The sequence below is a fragment of the Canis lupus genome, chromosome 37, assembly GCF_048164855.1.
Source record: "Canis lupus baileyi chromosome 37, mCanLup2.hap1, whole genome shotgun sequence".
Taxonomy (NCBI): domain Eukaryota; kingdom Metazoa; phylum Chordata; class Mammalia; order Carnivora; family Canidae; genus Canis; species Canis lupus.
This window is the reverse complement of record NC_132874.1, coordinates 19,316,866-19,340,737: the sequence shown is the minus strand read 5'-3', so window position 1 is coordinate 19,340,737 and position 23,872 is coordinate 19,316,866. Positions and strand designations below refer to the sequence as shown.

Below are 23,872 nucleotides of genomic sequence, written 5' to 3'. Positions count from 1 at the left end.
TCCTTAATCTCCACCCTCTATTTCCCTCCATTCTTCCTCGCTCCATAACCATCAGCTTGTTCTCTAGAGTCGAGTCTGTTTTTCTATTTGTCTCTCTCTCTCTCTTTTTTTTCCCCTTTGCCATTTGTTTTGTTTCTTAAATTCCACATATGAGTGAGAAGGTTTGACAGTATTAAAATCATGAGTAAATAACATCATTTACTAGCTTGGATTTGGCTAGAAATGTTCCTTCTTAACATGTGTCAGAGGCCAGATCTCTAAACTGTGCAGGTTTCAATTCTCTTTCTGACAGCAGGCCTGAGTCAGCAAACTGGAAGAGTGGACATGGCCTTAATGGGAAGACCCTATTTCACGGTAGTTTCGTAGTGGAGGGTTCTTCTCGTGTTAACATATGTGGTCAGTTAATTCTCTGTGTGTCTCTCAGAAAGGCCTGCGAAGACTCCACCTCTCTCTGAGCCTTGCACAAGTGTTGTTCAAAACTGGAACCCGAAAGTGGAAGGAGATCATACAAAATAGTTATTTGCCTGTGTTCCTGACAGATTTTTGACTCCTGGGAAGATATTTAAAAAAGAAACATTAAAATATCAGAGAAGCAGTACTGGGGCTTTTTGTTGTTGTTGTTTGGGTTTTTTTGTTTGTTTTTATAAAGCTCTGAATTTGCATTTTATAATAGCCAAGTTTTGACCGATCTTCTTAAGTGACCACTGTGATGATTGCTTTCCACAGCATAACACAGACACTGGAGGGGCCGACCATTCGTGCAGCATCTGCGGGAAGTCGCTGAGCTCGGCCAGCTCCCTGGACCGCCACATGCTGGTGCACTCTGGCGAGAGGCCGTACAAGTGCACCGTGTGTGGCCAGTCCTTTACCACCAATGGGAACATGCACAGGTGGGTGAGGACGGCCTTTGCCTGGTAGCTGGGATCTGCAGGTTGACAAAGTAGAGTGGCCTCTGAGCCACCAGGGGACTTGCCTAGAGGTTCAAGAGCTCTTGGGATCTGTGGGCTGTGTGAAGTCGGAGATGGCTTTGGTTGCTCATCTCTCCGGTGAATTGGACATGTCTAGCCATGGAAAACTGAAGTACCTGGGTGAGGTCTTTGGCCTTTGGGGATCTTCAGGATGAAACACAGAGTCCTTTCCCCTCTGCCAATTGGAGCTTCTTTGTTTGGGTACCAGGGGTGGGCAGCTTATCAGATGTAGAGGAAGCCCTGAGGAGTAGCATAGTAACCCTTGCCTCTGAAACACTATTTGCATATGCCTACCAGATTCCCTGCAGCTCTTCTCCTTGCGAAAAATTTCTGGGGCCTTTGAATAAATAGTTAGGTGGCCTGGTCTTGGGAACTTCAGGATAAGACAGAATACAATGAAGAAAAAGAAGATCTGATAAGTGTCAGGAATTTACTTCCTGAGGGAGAAAGCAGCTCACTCAGAAGTGGGAGAGAGCCCGGTGGTGGGCATATTAAAATTTGGGGGGGACAAATGAGTAGGAAATACACTTTGTAGAAAAATTACATAGGTTTGGAGGGTTTAGAGCAAAAAGGCTTTTTTTTTTAAATGCTTGTTTTATTTTTCCCACATTTTATTTTATTTTATTTTATTCTTAAGATTTTATTTATTTATTCATGAGAGAGAGAGAAGAGAGGCAGGGACACAGGCAGAGGGAGAAGCAGGCTCCATGCAGGGAGCCCGATGTGGGACTCGATCCCAGATCCTGGGATCATGCCCTGAGCCAAAGGCAGATGCTCAACCACTGAGCCACCAGGCATCCCTTCCCACAAACATTTTAAGGAGCATCAGGACTCTAGGGAAGATGTTTTAAAGAGACTCAGAAAATTTCAACTTCTCGGAAAATCAGACTATTTTTATTTTTCCATATTCCCTTCCAGGTGAATTTTTAAAATTGACCAACTTTTTTTTTTTCTTTTTTACACATTTGTTTCAAAAGAAAACTTGATGTAATTATTGTGAAATTGACACTTTACTATCTAGCAACACTACAATGAGGTGGGCCGGTTTATTCCACCTAAAACCATTTTGTGGACCACTGACGGATACCTGGGACACAGGGGTATAGTGGCGAATCTGGGCTCTCGGAATTAGGCCCCTAACGGCAGACCTCAGCTCCGCCACTTGTAAGTTCTCCGTTCTTGAGCAAGTTACTTAACCTTTGTGCTTCGTTTTCCTCTCCACCGAAACGAGGTTTTTAAGTAGCGTCCACGTCATTGCAGAGGGCTGAGGGTTAGGGGATAATGAGTTTTGCACACAGTCGAGGCACCCGGTAAGCACTCAGTAAACGTTATCTGTCACTACTGTTTGCATTTCTAAGTAATGCCGCAATAATCCTAAGCCTGTGGATTTCTCAGTCTGAACTCCTGGGAGTGCGGTATGGTGCGACTTGAGGAAAGATACCAGCGTGTTAGAGATGTTTTTACGAAATATTTTACTTTTTTTTTCTTTGCATGTAAATTTCGGGCCTCTTTGCCCCTCACCTCCTCCCAGGAGCGTTTTTTTGAGCACAAAGAAGGAAGTGAATAAATGCCATCACTGTGGCTTAATACCGTATTTTACACCCTAGCTTTTTGCTTTTTTTTTTTTTCCCCCAGCATGATCAGCCTGGTTGTATCATTTTGCCTTCTGTTGCCATTTTGTTTTGATTTTGTTTTATTTTTATTTGTGCTCCCCCCCACACACACACCTTTCAAGAAGTCCTTTGTCCCTTACATACTTGCCCTCTCAAAATCTGGTCCTGGAGGCCTATTCTCTTCTTGGATGGTTTCCCTGCTTTCTCTTCCTGAGACCCATGCTCAGTGGAACTTCCCATGAGCCAGCCCTAAATTGGGAGGGGGCAGGGGGGCGCACTAGTGTGATGTACCCTCCTTGGGGCTGCTTTGGACCTAAGCACTCATTGCTTAAGATCCTCTGTGAGACATCCCTGGTCTTGAGCTAGTCACTCCTGATTGGGGACATTGCCATTTTGGGAGAGCCTCTGTGATCGAATATGACACATGTCAAGCATATCTGTAAAGGTCATAGTCATCCTTCTACAGTGATGTATCAGACAATGCATCTTATTAATACTCAAAGCTAAAGCCGTGGTGTATATGCATCAAGCACTGGGCTTGATACTTGACTTTTTTTTTTATTTTTTTGCACCTTTATGTGATATAATTCATATGCCCTATGTTTCACCCATTTGAAGTGTACACAGTTCAATGGGTTTTAGTATATGCAGAGTCCTGCAGCTGTCAGTGCTAACAGTCAATGTGAGGTCATTTTCATCACCCCAAAAAGAAACCCCATACCCATCAAGCAGTCACTTCTCATTACTTCCTACCCTCCAAGCCCTTGGAAAATACAAATCTACTTCCTGTCTCTGGATCTGCCTGTTCTCATCTGTGGTCTTTCGTGACTCATTTCTTTACTTACCATTACGTTTTCAAGATGCATCTGTATTGTAGCAGTATCAGTACCCCATTCTTTTTTATTGTCAAATAATAGTCCATTGTATGGATCTGCCATATTTTATTTATCTCTTCATCAATTGGTGGGCATTTGGGTCCTTTCCACTCCTTGGCTGTTAATGCAAAATGCTCCTGTGTATATTCTTTTCCATCTTTCAGTGTGGGCACATGTTTTCATTTCTCTTGGGTAGATACTTCAGAGTGGAACAGCTGGGTCATGTGGTAGCTCCGTGTTGAACATTCTGAGGACCTGCCAGACTGTTTTCCAAAGCGGCTGCATCATCTTACATTCCCACCAGCAGCATATGAGGGTTCCAGTTTTTCCACGTCCTTGCCAACACCTGCTACCGCCTGTCTTTTTCATGACAGTCATCCTGTTAGGTGTGAAGTGGAATCCCATGAGCTTTATCATTGTAGTTCTTACATGTAAGTCTGTGATCTGTGTGAGTTAATATTTAGGTATAGTGTAAGGAAAGGGTCCAAGTTCAATCTTCTGTACTTTGTTGGAAAGACTTTTCTTTCCCCCTTTGAACTGTCCGGCCACTCTTGTCAAAATTCAGTTGACCATAAATGTAAGGATTTATTTATCTACTGTGTTCTAGTCCATTGATCTATATGTCTGTCTGCCTTTCAGGCCTAGCATTGTATTGACTACTATAGCTTTTTGGCTAAGTTTTGAAATTGGGAGGTGTCAGTCCTCCAACTGAGGTCTTTTTCAAGATTATTTTGGCTACTCTGATTTGCTTGCATTTCCATATGATTTTTAGGATCAGCTTGTCAATTTCTGCAAAAAAGATAGCTGGTATAATTATAGACATTATAAAGTACATAGATCAACTTGGGGGTATTGCCACCTTACCAGTATTGAATCTTTGGACATGGGGTATTCATTTATATCCATTACATCTTAATGGATTTCTTTTGTGTGTGTGTGTGTTTAAAGTTTTTTTTTTAAGATTTTATTTATTTATTCATAGAAACACACACACAGAGAAAGAGGCAGAGACACAGGCAGAGGGAGAAGCGGGCTCCATGCAGGGAGCCTGATGTGGGACCCGATCCTGGGTCTCCAAGATCATGCCCTGGACTGAAGGTGGCGCTAAACTGCTGAGCCACCTGGGCTGCCCCCTTTTGTTAAAGATTTTATGTATTTATTCATGAGAGACACATAGAAGCAAAGACATAGGCAGAGGGAGAAGTAGGCTCCCTATGGGGAGCCTGATATGGGACTTGATCCCAGGACCCCGAGATCATGAGCTAAAGGCAGACATTCAACCACTGAGCCACCCAGGTGCACTGAACTGTGTTTTCAAAGTGTAAATTTTATATTTCTTTATTTTAAAGGCTTTTATTTTCTTAAAGATTTTATTTATTTATTTGAGAGACAGCACATAAGCCAGAGGAGGGGCAGAGAAGCAGACTCCTCACTGAACAGGGAGCCTGATGCAGGACTCAGTCCCAGGACTCTGGGATCATGACCTGAGCTGAAGGCAGACACTTAACCGACTGAGCCACCTAGATGCCCTATTTATTTCTTTTTAGGGGGGGGTGGCAAGCGACTTTTTAAAGATTTATTTATTAATTTATCTATTTGAGAGAAAGAGTGGGGGGAGGAGCAGGGGGAGAGGCAGAGAAAGTCTCAAACAGACCCCCTACTGAGCATGGAGCCCAAAGTGGGGCTTGATCCCATGACCCTGAAATCATGACCTGAGTCAAAATTAAAAGTTGGACACTCAACTAACTGAGCCACCTAGGTACCCCAAATTTTTCATTTATTTTGTTAATTTATTCCTAAACATTTTACTCTTGTGGTATTGGAAGCAGAGGTGTTTTTGGACTGTTCATTGCTGGTGTATAGAAATACAATTCGCATTGTGAACCAACCTTGTTTCCTGCAGCCTTGCAGACCTGTTTATTCATTCTAGCAGTTATTTTGTGGATTCCTTAGGAGTTTTCTGTATACATGATCATGCCATCTGCAAACAGACAGTTGTGCTTCTTCCTTTGAAACTAATCTGGCTGCCTTTTATTTATTTTTCCTGCCTGTGAGCCCTGGCCAGCCCCCTCCAGCACAGTGTTAAGTGGAAGTGAAGAAAACAGACACCCTGGTCTTATTTTTGATGTTAGGGAGAAAGCATTCAGTCTTTCCCCATTAAGTATGATGCTAGTTATGGGTTTTTCATAAATGCCCTTTATCAGTTTGAGGAAGTTCTTTTTAATCCCAGTCTACTGTTCATTTTCATCAAGAAAGGGGGTCAGCTTGCGTCAAACACTTTTTGGGCATTTATCGAGATGGTCCGGTTGGTTTTGTCCTGTCTTCCATTCTGTTTTGGACCTTAAACGAACCTCATTCCTGGGATGGATCCCGTTTGGTCACATTATACAGTCATCTTCAGATGTTGATGGGCGTGGTTAGCTAGTATTTCATTAAAGAATTTGTCTACATTCAGAAGAGTTACTGGTCTGCCATTTTCTTGTTGAGTCCTCGCCTGGTTTTCATGCCAGCCTCGCAGAGTGAGTCGGGAGGTATTCCATCCACCTCTGTATTTTTTTTAGAAGAGTTTGTTGGTGCTGATTCTTCTTTATGTATCTAGTAGAATTCACCAACAAAACCACCTTGGCTTCTTTTTCTGAGAAGTTTTCAGATCACTAAATCAACCTCTTGTGATAAGTCTGTTCACATTTCTGTTTCTTCCTGAGTTCCTTTCAGTCATTTGTGTCTGTTCTAGGAATTTGGCCATTTTATGCAAATTATCTAATTGGTTGGCTTCCAGGTTATTCATAGTTTCCCCTTCTTGTCTTTTCTGTCTGCACGGGGAGTAGCGATGTACTCTCTTTCATTCCTGATATTAATAATTTGAGTCTTCTTTATTTTTTTCCTTAGGCGGTCTAGCTAGACTTGATTTGTCAATTTTATTGGTATTTCCAGAGAAACAGTTTTTCGTTTTGTAGGTTTTCCCCTGTTGGCTTTTCTGCTATTTCATTAATTTCCCACTCCGCACATTATTATTTCCCTCCTTCTACTTGCTTTAGGATTAGCTTGCTGCTCTTTCTCCAGTGTTTTAAGACAGAAAGTGAGGATATTGGATTGAGAACTTCTTTTGTAGGCGTTTACAGCTACAAGTCTCTCCTTAGGCATTTGCTTTAGTTGCATCCTATAAATTTTTGTATGTTAAATGTTCTCATTCATTCACCTCAAAGTATTTTCTAGTCTCCAGTGTGATTTCTTTGCCCATTGGTTATTTTGGACTGTATTGTTCAGTTTCTGTATATTTGTGAATTCCCAAATTTCTTGCTGCTGTTGATTTTCAATATCATTCCATTGTAGTTGGAGAACATACTTTGTATGGTTTCAATCCTTTGAAATTTATGGAGGCTTGTTTTATGGCCTAGCATATGGTCCATCCTGGAGGACGTCCCACGTCTGTTTGAGAAGAACGTGTGTTCTGCTGCTGTTGGTTGGCATGTTGTATAGAGGTGCTCTTAGGTTGAGCTGGTTTATACATTGTTCACATTTCCTACTTCCTTATTGATCTCCACTTACTTTTAGGTGCTCTACCTGTAAGGTTTGTGGGATTATTATCCCATTTTGCAGATGAGGAAACTTGCTTAGGATCAAAGTAACAGATAAGGCCAAGATTTGAATGTCAGTTGTTGGGCTTAGAGACCATGCCTTTAACTACTGTCTGAGAAATAAAATTGGTAAAATGCTCATGTCATTTTGTATGTTAGAAAAAGCGTCCTTTCACACCTCCCCCACCCACCACCCCCGAAACAATTCCATGTTGTTGTAGAGCATTGCAGTTGACCCTTGAACAATGCCAGGGGTTGGGGCACCTACTGCCCTAAAATCACATAAAGCTTTTGGCTCCCCTAAAATTTAACTGCCTACTGTTGACTGGAAGCCTTACCAACACATAAACATATGTTGATTAACATATATTTTGTATGTTGTGTTATATACTGTGTTTTTAAAATAAAGTAAGCTATAGGAAAAGATGTTGTTAAGAAAATCATAAGGAAAATACATTTACAATACTTTACTGTATCAAAAAAAAAAATCTATGTACAAGTGGACCTGTGTAGTTCACACCCACGTTGTTCAAAGGTCAGCTGTATTTTCAACGTTAAAAGTATTACCGCCAGCTTACTAGCACGGTACACTCTATTTGGTGAGCATGGAATAGCTTTTTATTAGATTTGCGATGGTGTTGTTTAGGTATACGTGGATAGATTTAGAAAAGATCTTTAGCTTTTTATAGCACAGCCCCTTGATACCTTCCTAAGGTACATTTCTTATTTGTGAACAGTGGATATTGGAGTTGTTTATAAATTCTTATTTACAATTTTTTTTTTTTTTATAAGCAGGCCTTAGGGATGTTTGTGCTAATTTTGGGATTTTAGCACCAACTGAAACTGATTTTACATGTTGTGAGTCCCTCTTGATTTGGAGAAGACAACTAATTGTTTCAGGCCCAGTTCTAGTCTGAATTCTGCAGAACTTTGCAGGAATCTCTTAATTTGTCTATAGTATAACAAAATGGCATAGTAAAACCTCCCTGAGGATTTATGCTGAAATGCAATAATGTTTGTGGAAGCATTCCAGAGGATAACAGTGTACCATGAAAATGTCTCAGGTGGAGGTATTTCTAAGTTTGTATTGTTAGAGCCAAAAGCACCCTTACGATCATCAGTGAGCTGTGTGCCACTCCTAGCTGTGTGACCCTGGAGAAGTTGGGGTTTTTTAAAAACTAGTTATTATTTTTTAAAGATTTTATTTATTTATATGAGAGAGAGAGAGCATGAGTGGAGGGGGAGGAGCCAGGTGGAGAGGAGACGCAGACTCCCCACTAACCAGGGAGCCTGCTGCTGGGCTGGATCCCAGGACTCCAGGATCATGACCTGAGCTGAAGGCAGATGCTTAACTGACTGAGCCACCCAGGCGCCCCTAGAGAAGTTGTTTGACCCCTTGTGTCTCTGTTCATCTATAGAAAGAAGTGATACCTGACCAGTGTTAGGGCAGCATTGTGGGGATTCATGAACGAGTACATGAATGAAACACTTAGGAGAATGTTTGTGAAATCAGTGGTCACCAGTATTGCTGTTGCATGTGCCACGGAGGGACCGTATACCAAGTAAACATTCCTGTAATACCAGAAAACAAATCAAGAACTTGCTTTGATTTTTGTTTTCTTTTTTGCTGTACTTAATCTAGTTTGTTCATTCTTTCTTATCCTTCCTTCCTTCCTTCCTTCCGATTCCATTTATTTATTTATTCATGGGAGACACAGAGAGAGAGAGAGGGAGAAGCAGGCTCCACGCAGGGAGCTGGATGCAGGACTCAATCCCAGGACCACAGAATCACAACCTGAGCCAAAGGCAGACGTCCAACCACTGAGCCACCCAGACATCTCTAAATCTAGTGATTTAAATAACAATTTGAGGGATCCCTGGGTGGCGCAGCGGTTTGGCGCCTGCCTTTGGCCCAGGGCATGATCCTGGAGACCCGGGATCGAATCCCACGTTGGGCTCCCGGTGCATGGAGCCTGCTTCTCCCTCTGCCTGTGTCTCTGCCTCTCTCTCTCTCTCTGTGACTACCATAAATAAAAATAAATAAATAAATAAAAAATTAAAAAAAAAATAAATAACAATTTGATTATTTGAGCTTATTACAGTACATTTCCTTGGCCTTTTCTGTAGAAAATCGTAAATAATGAGTTAAAAAGAGCATTTAGTTTTTGGTAATCATTCATGATCATTTCCACCTTCATTTGTTGGTGAAACTGTACTTTAAAAAAAAAATTAGGGATCCCTGGGTGGCGCAGCGGTTTGGCGCCTGCCTTTGGCCCAGGGCGCGATCCTGGAGACCCGGGATCGAATCCCACATCGGGCTCCCGGTGCATGGAGCCTGCTTCTCCCTCTGCCTGTGTCTCTGCCTCTCTCTCTCTCTGTGACTATCATAAATAAATAAAAAAAAATTATAAAAATGTGAACACACTTAGAAAAATGTGCTAGGGAGAATGGAGTTAGATTTATTTGTCCCAGCGGATCTGTTCCAGAACCTGAGACTCAAACGGTGAGCTGTGATCTCTCCTAAGCACATACCTGTGTTTCATTAATCAGGGGCCAATGGGGCCCTGGGACATGTGTGTGCAGGAACTAAAAAGAACAGTGAAAATCCAAGTTCTGGTGAGCTGCATCCTCACTCGGTTTTCAGAGCATGGAAGGAAGTCCATCGACTGTGAGTTTGTTATCCAGAACCGAAGTTCTCTTCTTCTTCCTTTCTCGTTTTCCTTCAGCTTCTCTTGCTTCCCAAGGATCAAGGAGGGGCCAGGAGCTCACCAGTGGGGTGATCAGAGACCCTCTGGCCTGCATTTCCCCATGCGCTCTGGGCACACACGCCACCCCCACATGCCCTGTTCTGTCTTGTTGACAATCTGTTCCAGGCCTCCCTTCTCTCCCCCGAGGTGTGCAGATTCAGTAGGACCCTGCTAGGACGTGATTCCCTGTGCTAGGGCTTTCTAGAGCCATTTTGCCAAGGCTTGATCCTACAAGGCCAGTCTGATGCACAATGTCAGTTAGGACACACGGGTCACCTTTCCTGGGCCTCCTGCTCCCCCCACCTCCCCTGCTGCTCTGAAGGGCATCTGCATGTGCAGAGGTGATGTGGATCTCCAGTGTGCACAGTCTTCCAGATAAGCCCTGCCTTCCTGGTATTTACTGTTGAGCAGCGTGCTGCAGGGAGCCCATGTGGGCTCCCCCCCAGACTCTTGCTGCAACACTCAGAAGTCCTCAGTGTACATCTTGCAACCCAGACCCCAGGAACTAGATCTTTTTCAGTTTCAGGTGGTTCTTAACTGCCATCCAGGCACTCTGTCGTCACCCACTTCGTGAAGCAACCCTCTCCCTTTCCTTTGGCTACACTAGTCATTTCATGAGGATGCACCAGTTATCTCTGTTTATGAGGCTAGCCAGTCTTTCTGTAGAGTTTCTTTTATCTTAGTTTTAGGGAGAAGACCCTTAACACCCCCAAGCAAAAAGGCTTTCTCGATCTATTATCAGATCTCGTGGAGTTGTTCGAGCTGCCACTTCCCTGTTTGCGGACTCTCGTGTTTTTGAGGTTTGGAAATCCTTCATCCCAAACCATTCTAACCACAGCCGAGTTCCCGGGCAGAATAATAGGCTGTATCGAGTGCAAAACATGTATCACGGAAACATCACCGTGGCTCCAGCTTTTAACTTCCCAGAACTCTTTTATCAGTTGCTCCCATGTTGAAAATTTGGATTGAGCGGTGCTTGTCTTCCAAAACAAACTTGGGAAACTGAGCCAGAAGCACGCCTGTTGGGAGAGCTCAATGTAGGAAAAAGGGCACTGAGCTTCACAATTTGCAAAACTTTCCAGAAAGCGCCAAACTTCATAGCTGTGAAGAAGTGATGATATTTGAAAGAGAAGAGTGAAATGGATCTCCTTTGGAAGAAATCCTACCTCTGAAATGGGTGTTTCTCGTTTGCCAGACCATAATTGCCTTGGGAAAATAGGAAATTAATTTCCACTTTGCTCCTCATTTTACAAACTATAGACCTTTAAGCTACAAAGAGAGTCGTGGAGTATGTGTTACGTTACAGACACGCTGAAGACCCCGGCAGGAGCAGGCTTTCCTAACTGGCTTCTCCAAAGAGCAGGGCTGTGTTCTCCTTTCGCCGTGTCGTGGAAGGGCGAACAGGAGGCAGGGAAATCCCTGGAACATCATCTAGTTGTTTTGGCACAGGCTTTCTTTCCTGCTGCAACAGGCATGACTTTTTCTGTTGCTAAGAACAGGAGACATAGACTGTGAGGATGCCGCTGGATAATGGACAGTCTTCAGGAACAGAGGCTTATGTGTTCCTATTATGCTGGAAGAAAACGTTCACTGCACAGAAATGTGACCTGCTCCATGACAAATGAGCCCGTGGAGGCTCTGAATTTAGCACACTACTCTCAGATGCTTAGGCGGGGCCAGCCCTTGGCATGCACAAGTGAACTTGGGTATCTGAACAGGTGGCCAGCATTTGAGGACAGAAGGAGCAGAGGTAGGACAGTGTCTTGGAAGGGGACAGTCACTTCTTTACCCTCAGAGCCCAGCAGGGGGAAGGGCCCTGTGAACCTCTCTCACAGTGATAATGAGTTTCTAGCTATTTCTCTAGAGTGGAGGTGGACGCTCAGAGGCTCATCAGTTAGTCACACCTGCAACAATTCTTAACCACCAGGTACGCGCTTCCCTGACATTCCTACGAAGGAAGGAAGATGTCAGGTGACGCGGGAAGAAAGAATTTCTAGGATAAAAATCCATGGGTCACCCCACTCAGGACTCTGTGAATTTTTTTCTATTTAAAAGAAGGAAATGGGGCAGCTGGGTGGCTCAGTCAGTTGAGCATCCAACTCTTGATTTCAGCTCGAGTTGTGATCCCGGGATTGTGGGATAGAGCCCGGAGTTGAGCTCCACACTGGGGGTGGGGCCTGCTTAAGATTCTCTCTCTGCCTCTCCCCCTTCTCTAAAATAAATTGATAGACAGAAGGAAAAAGTGATTATATAATGACATTTCAGTTCTCTAAAACTATTTTTCCCTTGAGAGGAAGACAAATCAGAAGAAGATCTCTTTCGGGGATGCTCAGAAATCTTAACACATTCAGTTCCACTTAGAAGATGACAGATGTTCTGTGACCACATGTGCAGCTGTCTACACGGATAGTCGAGGGGTTTGTGGAGATTTTAATGATATGTACGCAGTCAGTGTAAGGGAATGTACGAAGCATGCTGGACAGAGGAACCTCATGTTTGGTGGTGTTCGGTGAATACCTGGCGGTTTCATGATGATGGGACTGGGGTATTGAGGCAGTTTTCATCTGTCTTCGTGCTGTCTGTACTGAAATAGTCAGACATACTTCGACTATCATCTAGAAAGCTTTTCTTTACCCCGGCTGCAACTTTTTTCTTTTCAACTAGAAAAAAACCATCATGTAACAATACTTCATTCCCTGATCATGCGTCTTAACGTACTTTGCCTTCTCCTTGAGAGTCCACATCATTAAGAAGCTCAGAATTTTCCCCTCGAGAGTCAACATTCACAAATCTATGTATCACAGCAAATTGTCTGACTTCCCTGTGTCTCCCCGTAGCATTATTAAGCTTTCACCAACTGAGTTTATTGTTTGATTATATTTAAATGCTTTTAGCCCTCTCTTTACATCTCATTGGCTGAAAGTGAAAACTGTATGCCTTTACTTTAAATACCGTAGTGGTTTGTACAAAAGTGGCCTCTCTGTGTGTCCTCTGAGAGCTCTTCCTTCCTCTCTGGCTGATGCCGATAAAGGATGCTCCGCAGAATGGGAGAGAGAGCCTCCGTTTCTTCATCTTTAATGGGCAACGTTCCTCTCTCAAGAGTTTGTTATCATGAGTAGTAAATGCTGTAATATATACCCAAGCCCTTGGCTCACATAAGTGTTGGACAAATTGTGGTTCCCTTCCTTTCTCTTCTCCCTTAGGAAACTTAAACCCCCAATTCCTTCTGTGTGTTCATAAGCATGCGTGTTTACAAAACCAAGAAAAGAGGCCGTGACCTTGAGCCAGGAGGGTACTGTAAAGCCACCATCTAAGAACCTGACAGCCTGAGAGGGCTATTTTGTGGAGCAGCTGTGTGCCAAACGCCTGAATTTTCTTTTCTGAATTGTGCAGATCCTCATTATTATTTGAACACTTCTTTTGAGGGGGTTGCTTGTTTTGAGCAGGTTTTCTGTTTTTCATGTGGATTTGCATTTATACTATTTGATGAGAGTCTGTGGTTCTTTTCAGAATTCTTACTTTTACATTTTAGAAATCTGCAAATAGCAGAAAGCTACCACTACGAGAAAAAGAACAGGTCAGAGTGATTTGTCACAGAATTTTATTTTTCAGATAAAGGTAAGGAAATGATAAAGCTGAAAGTCGATCCATTTCAATTGACAGTCTCTCGTGAAGCCTGTTTTACGTTTGACTGACATTCTTTGAAATGTTCTCCCTTCTACTTTGTGTTTGTTTTTTCTTTTCTAATACCCCTTAACAATGAGCATAGCTTATTTTTTTGAAAGGATATTTGAAAAATGTACTCGCGGCTGGTGCTCACTTTTTATTCAGCATTTATTTCCTGAGGACCAGGTCAGGTTTGGTTATGCCAGAGAGAGCTTGCTCATAAGTCTCTCGAGTATGGGGATGCAAAAGCCTCCTTCATCCTGTCACTGTTTCTCAAATTTATGATCTGTTTCGTAATTGAGTAGTTTAGTATCATTCAGCCAGCTGGATGCTCATGTTCATAATTTAGGCTTTCTTCTATTTTGGCAGAGGTGGTATTTGTTTTTGGAGATTTGAGCAGATGCAAAAGATGGTTCTTTGGATGAAGGCACTGCGGTCTTTTTGACATATCTCGTTGAAATATTTTGAAAGCTCGGTTGCACCAGGTAAAACTGGTGAATGGCATCAAATTCTGGAGTATCCGTGCTTGCCCACACTTGAACGGCCTGGCAATTGTGAGAGCTAGAAATTAGGTCACAGAAGGTAAGGTATGTATTTGCTGGGGGTAGGATGAGGAGTGGAGGGCCCACCTCTGCCACAGACCTCCACACGTACCCTTCTCTCCCACCCTGCCCTCTGCTGCTGTCCTGATGACTACGAACAGATCCTGAGTGTGTCCCACCTAGTTAAGATGTCAGAGTAGCAGAGTGAGGAGGCAGGAGGAGAGCGAGCCTGACTGCCAGCTTTAGATCACAAACTTAAACCCGCAGGTCTGCACACCTCGTGCTTTATACCTTGCATTTTTCTGCCTTTGTTTAAATATTCAACCTGTCCAACCTGTTTGGGCTGAACAAGCCGGTGCTAGCAAACATCGAAACGTGCCCACTCACTGTCAACGTTTTTCTGATTTGTTAAGGAAGGTGATTAGCAGCAAATTCTGCACCTACCGCCCCTCCAACTAAAAAGTGAACAAGAAGCACAGAAATCTCAGCATAGGTATTTATCACACTGAATCCCCACTCACCTGCCCTTGGGCGTGTGTGTGTGTGTGTGTGTGTGTGTGCACGCACGCACGTGTGCCCAAGGGCCTTTCTCCTCTGCTGCGTTCAGGGCTTGGGGTTGATGGAGAGCTCATTGGTCTTCAGTGGGGAGCGATTCTGTATTTCCTTACACCAGAGATTCAGTTGCATAATAGGTATTGGTGTGTAGTGTCAGCACTGAAGTCTTATTCATCGTGCTTATATAACCCAGCTCACTCAGGAGGACTGTCACGGTTTTACAGGTCAGGAAACACAGGTCTATGATGTTACGGGTTCAGCTAAGATTGGAAGCAAATCTTGGACCTTTCTTCCCTCGTTTCCTGCTCAGAGAGCAGCATGCCACTGTCCCTTGCAACACATGGTTCAGTTATTTGGGTTACGTCTGGCAGGCAGAGGCCCGTGTGCACCATGTTCATCCCATTTGAGGTGCAGGTGATTGTGGATGGCTGCTGTCACAGAGAAGGGGCTCTCTTGCCTACCTGTGTTTATTAGCAAGTGATCGTTCTCTTTGGATTCATTTATGTTCATTTCTTTTTCCCCTCACGACATGATCTCGGTAGCCCTTGCCTCCTCAGCTGTTTCTCCCTGAAGAATACAGTCTGGTGTCCCAAAGTGGTGGTGACTCCTCTGCGCCATGCCCCGTCTCTGCACCCACGGCCCACACCTTCCATTTCCCGCTGTGGCATGTGGTGGGCCATCACCAACAGCCCAGCCTAAGCATTTCCTGTTCCTCTTTTGGAAGAGGCTGAGGAGTAGCCAGCAGTGAGTTGGCACTACCTTCTTGTGGAGATAGGCATCTCTTCCTCCTCTGCAAAAAGAAAAAAAGGATTCAGTAGCGAGGTGCTGGGTCTTGAAGAAAGAAAACTAAAGCTCTAACTCCCTTCGAGGACGAAATGAAAAACGGGTCTGAGTGACCACGTTTCAAGTCTACCATGACAGGTCGGACTGAGCATTGACTGAGCATTGGCTAGACGTAGATTTGTAGCCTTTTGCTGCAGAAATGCATTCTCTGCAGGGGGCGGTGGAGGTGGTGGTGATTGCTTCTCTCAGAGGTAATGGCTCTGCACTTCTGGAATGTCAGCTTCACCTATTGCTGTAGATACGGGAGTCTCTCCTGAGATTGAGACCTTGGGCTGTCTGGAAGGGTTGAAGACATGGAGGAGTGGTTAGCCCAGAGAAGGAGAAGAATCCATGACAACATGGTGGCTGGCCTGAAAGATCTAAGCGACTCCCAGGTCTACCTACATTTCCCGGATTCACACAGGCACGGCCCAGGCAGGCCAGTTTTAGCTCTGCGTGAATGAGGGCTCTCTCTGGGTGAGAGAGGTCAACACATTCAACCTCTGAGGCCCTTTGTTTGTTTTTTAGGAATCAGTGATTTTGTATGGCAATATGTACGGTGTGTCTCTGTGGGTATTATACACAGGGATTGGGGAGCCAAATAATTTAAGGAGAGTGTTATATAACAAATTATTTTAGCAAAACAAGGACAGGCAAAGGAAAGAAAAAAATACAAGAGGGTTTAAGGTGTCTGGATTCAAAGGACCTGTTTAGAAACAGGGTCCAGAATAAAGATCTTGCAAAGGTTGATATTTATTGACATGGGCCAACTGCCAAGCTCCCCTACACTGTATTTGAACGTCAGGAGAGGAGGAAGGAGCTTTAGAATGAGCAGTGAAGGGCCCTCTTTTTCTAAGTAAACCATCAATAACTGGAGAATGTACCTTGATTCTGTTGTGAAGTCTGCAGCTTCCAGTGTCAGTATGGAAGGTGGGGAAAAGGAATGTAGTGGCCAGAAGGCTCCTTTCTGAAGGATGGCTGGGAGGTGGGGGACATTGAAGAAACATCCCTCAGGCACCAGAACCCAGCTCCCCAGCTCTGTTCGTATGAGGGTTTTTGAGAGCAGGATGGAGAAAGAAATGCGTCCTCTACCACTTCAGGGGAACCAGAGACAGCAGAGCAGAAATCAGGGGTCAACCAGAGCTCTGCCCCTGAGTCAGAGCTGGGGAGCAGCTCTGGGCAGAAGAGCAGGGGAGGTGGAAAGTTCAAAGGCAGTGGCCATGAGCAGTGTGAACCTGAACCCCTAGTTCACCTTACTTTCAGTTACGATTCCTTAACTTTGCATACTGTTCTGATTTATGCCAGTACGGGCACCAGCAACGTGCCAGGCTGCGGTCCACGGGGGGAGAGGGGTTCTGCACCCTTGGGATGTACTCTCCCCTGCTGCAGGGGAAGAGAAAAGCTGCCATGGGATGTGGTCTTTAAGGGCACCACGCTCATCTTTTTGCCTGAGGGGAGGCGGACGCGGTTGGAGTGAGCTTCCTGTAAGGACTCAGGGACAAACCTCCCTCTGTTGTAGCCTCCGTGGGGGTGTCGGGTGGGGGGTGGGGGTGCAGCATCCAGGCCCTTCAGCAAGAGCATCCCAGGAGCGCTGGGAGCAGCCTGCAGTAGGGGTTCCCACAGCCAGCCTGAGGACAGCGGGGGAAACGCCTTTCTGAGGCACACACCTCATAGTAGGCTGCCTTCTAGAGTTTTCTGAGAGTGCTTAAGGCTGCTCACCTCCAGCATCGTCAGACCTTCCTCCACACCCAGGCACAGCTGGCGTGACCTGCCTTCTGGATCAGCATGACTGAATCTGAACAACACCCGAATTACTAGAAGGTGGCTCTGAGCTCAGAGGTGGAACCACACCGGGAGTCTCATGATTGATGCCTCGCCAGCCTCTCCCCAGCCCCTTGCCCACCTCTGTCTTCACTCCCTGCCCCTCGGGTGCTGGCACATGACTGGACGGACCTGCAGGCGTCACTCACGGCTCTCCACCCTTAAACTCCCACCCTGTACATCTGTTACAGAGACATACAGTATGAATCTTTCTGGAAGCTACCTTTTCTTTGGCCCAAAATGTAGGTTGCGGAGTTGGGAAGCTTGTTAATCTGATTCGTTCGCTCCTTTGGCTATCACAAGGCACTGTTGGAAGAGCAAAGTGAGCACCGGTAGGAATGGGGATAGATCTATAATCAGGCTGCAGAAACCTGTTTGAGCCTGTTGACTTAAGTTTGGCACACACACACACGCGCACACACACACACACACACACACACACACCAAGCAGGGCTGAGTGCTGTTTGTGTATAGTTTCTGTCCCGTGTACTGAAAAAGTGACCTTCCTTATAATGCCATTCCCTCAGGATCAGATAATTCAGCTCCTGAGTTAACAAAACCTATGAAGAAATTAAGCAGGAGGAGTTAGCAAATACCAGAAGGGTCTAGATCTTGCCTGAACTTTGACCTTCTCACGTAAATGAAGTAAATTAGCTGTCGAAGAGCGTGAAGTGTTTGAGACCGTCCACGAGGACACCTTCCACGGGGTGATCCTTTAAACTTGTTGAGTTATCCCAAGGACTTGACCCCCAATATAATTTTAAGAAAGTCAAATTTTGTCACTACTTTGGTTATGGATTTGCACCCAATAAACGTGCAGGGTCCACTGATACAATGGCAGTGTGAGCCTGGGAGGACTGGAATGCTCGTCCGCCCAAAATGGCAGTCTTGCAGTCACGTGGGCATCCGGGCCTGTGACCAGGAGAAAGAGTTGAAGAACTTAACTGTGACCCAGTGGTTCTCCCACGTGAGCAGGCATGAGTATCACCTGGTGGGCTGTGGAAACCAAACCCAGGGTGCTGGGCCCTGGCCCAGAGTCTCTTGAGTCTGCAGGCCTGAGAATCTGCATTTGTGGCAGGCTCCTGGCTGGTACCATCGCTGCTGGCTCAAGGACCGCAGCTTGAGACCGGCAATTAATTGTGTTATGATTTTATAAAGATGTGGGAACCGAGGGTGAGGTAGTCTGGGTAGCTCGTGGCATCTCCCTGGGTACTGATTGGTAGAACTAGGATTTATCTAAACTGTCTCAGTGCTCAAGAACACCCCCAAGACCTCACTGTCATCACATGGCCTCTCCACTATGCCGTCGTCCCACCCAAATTTGCTTTGTCATCTACCCAAATTCCCACTTGCTATCCGAGCAAGCCCGTGCTTGAGTGGTAAGAGCTTACCTTCATTTCCAAATCTACAGACTTAAATACCTCAGAAAGGTTAGCAGAGGGACAGCCGGGTGGCTCAGCGGTTTAGTGCCTGCCTTTGGCCCAGGGCGCGATCCTGGAGTCCTGGGATCAAGTCCCACATCGGGCTTCCTGCATGGAGCCTGTTTCTCCCTCTGCCTGTGTCTCTGCCTCTCTCTCTGTGTGTGCGTCTATCATGAATGAATAAATAAATAAAATTATTTTTAAAAAAAGGCAGAAAGTTCCTGTATTTGGAGAACTGGAGGTGAGGACGTTCAGGAAGGAAGAAAGGGATATGCTTTAGGAATTGGTCTGTCTCCTCTGAATTACTAGATTGGCACTCATCTCTTTTACAAGATGTATTTGTTTAGCCGCGATGTGTTTGGTATTCTTACAGCCCACCCCCAGCTAAAATGGATCTTTTTACATTTTAGAAAATAAAGGATTACATTTACAAGAAGAAAATTTGAGTTGAAAATCAGCATCCATGCCAAAATTCAAAGTAGGGCCCTATGAGTACAAAAACGTACTCAGATTTAGATTTTTTTTTTTTTCCACTTTAAAAAAAATCTGCAGTATTTGTTTCTGTTCATTACTATAGAAACCCCCTGCCCCCAGCCCCCAGGTGTTACAAATGGGAGAAAACTTCACTTGAATCCTCAAAGAGTTCTGATAACATTCCTTCCTTAGACCGTGGCGCGGCAAGATTTCTACAATGGAAGTGACATGCCTCTGAAGGAGAATTCTAGAATTTTATGCCAAAAGCAGCTTACTGTGAATGTAGGTGGAGTTTCGAAAGCGCGAACACAGAATCCTACCAATAAAGGGGCGAATTTTGCATGTGTACCGAGTTTGCTCACATTATAAACCCTAGTAAGATTGTTAATTATGAGGTTTCTTGGAGGCTGACGTCATAGTTGTAGGGATATTGCAGGTGGACAGGTTTTGTGCGTGCACTTCGTGCCTCCATCTGTCCAGCCATCCAGCCATTTGGCAGGGATTTATCGACTACCTGCTATGTGCTGGTGCAGAGAACTGGAGAGACGGGGCTATAATGAAACTTACTTTCGGTTGAGGCCGTGGAGACGGTCAGACAGGTGACATACATAGGATTTTCAGTTTCTGGTATGTTCTGTGAAGAAGGTAAAACAGGGTTGTGGGCTTGAGAGCCTCTGCGTGAGCAGGGTAGGATGCTTACCACGGAGCGTGAATGGCAGGTGCCGGCCTAGGGTTCTGAGGCCGAGCGGTCCCCGGCAGCAAGGAGCAGCAAGCGTACCGGCCCCAGGGCCAGACTTGTTGAATGAGTTTGAGGAACCCAGAGAGAACTAGAGTGTCTGAGAGGGCCTTGGGATCAGGATAGGGTACCCACCAACGAGGCCTGAGAAATAGGCTGAGGCCAGATTTAATTCTAGGAGAGGGAGCCAGAATTAGAGGCCTTTAAGCAGGGGAGTGGTATGATGTGATCCATATTCTAGAAGCTCCATCTGGCTGCGGTGTAGAGAAGGCACGGTAGGAGGGCAAGAGGGAAATCGGTGAGGTCAGTCCAAAATAGAGACCAGCCGACTGACATCCTGTAGTTGTTTTTGCAGCATATCCATCCGTGAGTTATAATGTACCTCAGTCCTTGTGCATAAACCCTTGCACATTTGTTCGACCCTTAACCTTCGAGACCCCTTTCTGGAGGTGGAATTGCGGGGATAAAGGGCATACGTACTTAAAATCGAGCTCCCAGTTGCTCTGCCGCGTTGCGGAGAGGTCATTACCATTTTTACTCCCGTCGACAAGGCATGAGAGAAGCAGTTTTCTGAACCACACCACCCCCGCTTAGTTCTCATCCTTGCCAATCCGGCAAATGAAAAGACGTAAAGCGCTCGAGTATAGAGCAGAAGAGACATGGCTCGATGGCAGCTGGAGTGGAGAAGTCACGGGGATCTTAATTGGACCCCAGGGTGTGGGACTGCTGAGCGCGCACGCGGCACCCCAGCTCTGGTTCCACCACCTGCAGAGGTGGCCGCCCCTGCCCTGCGCCCTCAGACCACATCCAGATTTCCGCTCCTTCGGATCCGCCGTGGCATGGATATCCGCAAACCGGAGCGCATCCCGAGGTAGTGGCTGGAGGAATTCAGGAGAGTTGAGAGCAGGGCCTGAGGGGCCCGGCCGGAGGAGCCGGGGCTTGTCCAGGCCGGGGAAGAGAAACTTGGGAGAAACCTGACAATCATCTGGAAATTAATTGAAGAGCTGCCATCTAGGAGAGAATGTAGGCTGGTTCGACATTGCCTCTGAGGACAGGTAGACATTTAAAGGAAGGATGGGATTTTTTTGACTCAACATGGGGAAAGATGGCTTTAATAATTATCATTGTTGAAAATGGAGAAAAGTATCCAAGCAGAATGAAAAGCTGATCTCTCCGGGGGGCTGGGAGGGCGGCTCTCGGCTCCCTGCCCATGTGAGGGTCTCAGGGTCCCGGGGAACCAGGTGCATTCGGTCCTTGAAATGCATCCTGAGAGGAGAACAGACCCGGCCTTGTAAAGAGGGGACCTAGGACTGCCCTCCCGCCAGCCCTCCTGTGTGTGTCGACCACCCCATGGGTGGAAGAGGAGGCATCACTGGCTTGTTCTGGTGACACGCACCACTTCCTGCGAGTGTTCGGGAGGAAGTGGACAGTTAGTGTTGTCACTCCTGCCGGAGGCTGGGGACGAAGGGAAGGGGTCACGTCAGGCAGGACCTTAACGGCGGACACGTCCAACCTGCGAGAGGGCCGGCGCTCCCAGGCCCTGGCGGCTGAACTGTTGACGGCGTGGCGTTCACGAGCCTGCAGCTGTTGGTCGCTGTGTTGCCGAAGGGACAGATTGGAAGCTCCCCGTGTCTTGGCCGACAGCCCGAGATTTAATCCCAGCAGGGAGCATGCTGGAGCTTCGAACCCGGGGCTCAAGAGGCCTTGGTCAGAAACCCGGAGGGGGTTAGCGTGCCTGCCACCGGCCCTTGGGGCTGCTTTGATCCGCTCCCTTCGCCCGCCCGCAGCAACAACCCGGCTTGGGGGCAGCCCCAGGTCTTCAGAACAAGACAGGCAGGACCAGAGGACCAGAGGCCCCCTCGTTCCCTGTTGACGTCTGGCTGGAGCTTGGTGCTGGGCCTGGGACCACAGACGCTCAGGGAGGGAGTGGGCGTCAGACTGGAGGCCCGGGGTAACGAAGGCAGATCAAAGCCTTCGGAGGCCGTCTGGGGGGCAGTAGGGGAGCCCAGACTCCGCAGTTGGCACACCCAGGTCCGTCCTGGTCGTGAGGGCCCAGGGCCCCGCAGCCTCTTCACACTGCGGCGGCCTCATCTGCAAAGTGCAAACGGGAATCTGTGAACGTCCCACCAGGTCCTCACTGTGTGCCCACGGCCATCCCTCATCCTCTGCTCTGTGAAACCTCTCCTGTCACACAGCCCAGAACTAGATGATAAAGCAGCACTTTCTAAAACTGCGGATCCTATGGTAGAAAAGGTGTGGCTTGGGGGCGCCTGGCAGGCTCAGCGGTTGAGCATCTGCCTTCGGCTTAGGTCGTGACCCCGGGGTCCTGGGATCCAGTCCCACATCAGGCTCCCTGCATGGAGCCTGCTTCTCCCTCTGCCTGTGTCTCTGCCTCCCTCTGTGTCTCTCATGAATAAATAAAATCTAAAGAAAGAGAAAAGAAAGAAAAGGTGTGGCTTGAAGTGAGCTAGTGAGCCACTTAATGGTTATCAGTCTCAGATTTCCAGTATTCTCTGAGGTTTTTTGTGGCCTCGTGTGCGTGGGCACAAGTAACCTACCGACTGTAGGGGAGGAATTCATCTTTAATTTTTGAGTGATTTACTGAGAGTGTTTGGTGCTAATTTACATTCTGTAGCACTTTCTTTTCATACTTCCTCAGTCCTCTGGTTGCTTTAAAACATTTTTTTCTTTAATACTTCTACAATTGGAATAGGCGATATAATAAATATCAAAAGAAACATGCTAGCCTTTTCCCTTTCCCCTCTAAACGCTGATAGTAAGTGATGGTCTCTAAATCCCAATCGGCTGGAATAGGGAGGGTACTTAGAACGAGGCTGGTGGTTCCCAAGAACTTTCCTGGGGCTTTAGGTGACCAGGAACTAGTAATAAAGCATCTTGCCCCGGTAATCTCAGCAAGGAATTAGGTGGACGTGGCCATGGTGGTTGTCTGTGTTTCTTTCCCATTTTCTCTCTTTATTTTTTTCTTAAATTTTATTTACTTATTTGAGGTTGAGAACATAAGCAGGGAGGAGGGTGAGGTAGACTCCCGACGAGCAGGGAGCCCGATGCATTGCTCGCATCCAGGACCCTGGGATCATGACCTGAGCCAAAGGCAGATGCTTAACCGACTGAGCCACCCAGGCGCCAGCCGTTTTCTCCCTTTAGACCTTCGTGCTCCGCCACACTGACCTAGAGAACAGAGGTTTGGCCTGAGGTGCTTCTCCAAGGCGAGGCCACCTCCATCGTGCTGGGCCGGGGCATAGATGGACGGGGCTAGTTGGGGGGCCCTCTACCTCCTAGAACATGTCTGTGGAACAGAACCGGAGACACCCGGGGCCTCACCCCCACACACTGTGGGTAGCTCAGGGCAGAGTTGTGGGGGGGGCAGGGAAGGCCTTTTCTCAGTCACCTCGTTGCATGCACCCTTGGCCCACGCGCCAGAATTGGTACCCCTGCTTTTGGTTGGCAGGCTGCTTAGGCCTGTCATCTGCCGCTTGTCCCCTCTACCGGAGGAGCTGACCTGCGCTGCTTTCTGGAAGTGTGGCCGGACCGTTTCTGAAAGCCTCCCCGTCTTTTCCCATTCCTAAGTGCTTCCCCAGTAATATAATCCTATGAAAGTGCTCTTTCTAAAAAGCGGGGACTCTGTTCCTGCGTCCGGCACAGTCAAAGTGGATGATGGTGGTGACAATTGTCATTGGGAAGCCCAAACCCTCTACGTCACCAAGTAAGGAAAGGGACACTGTCCCTTTACAATATGTCTCTGACCTTATGCGTCTCAGGACCGTGTCTTAGGGGGTGTTTGCTTTAGAACCTGGTGAAGTGAGGTCACCTAAATCAGATCACCCATCAAGCTCTCTCTTCAGAGCCGACAGACAGACTATGTGATGCTTTCTTGCATGCATGTTCCTGGTCCTGCAGACGTCAGGGTCGCCACATGCACCATACCCATGCCATTGCCCCAGCTACTCTCACCATCTGCAAATCCGTGTAACGCCGTGAACGACGTGGAAAGCCTTTCAGGTTCACTGCAGACGTTTGCTGTGTTAGCGCTTCT

At 46.5% G+C, this 23,872-nt stretch overlaps 1 protein-coding gene across 18 annotated transcripts in view; it reads left to right on the top strand.

Annotated features, from left to right (window-relative positions):
- RREB1 (ras responsive element binding protein 1) overlaps nucleotides 1–23,872 on the top strand; it is a 176,027-nt gene that overhangs the window by 112,919 nt on the left and 39,236 nt on the right. For all 18 annotated transcript variants that reach the window (XM_072813829.1, XM_072813842.1, XM_072813839.1 and 15 more), the window contains one exon: nucleotides 727–890. In XM_072813829.1, the coding sequence (XP_072669930.1) occupies nucleotides 727–890 (164 nt within the window). The remainder of the gene's footprint in view (nucleotides 1–726; nucleotides 891–23,872) is intronic.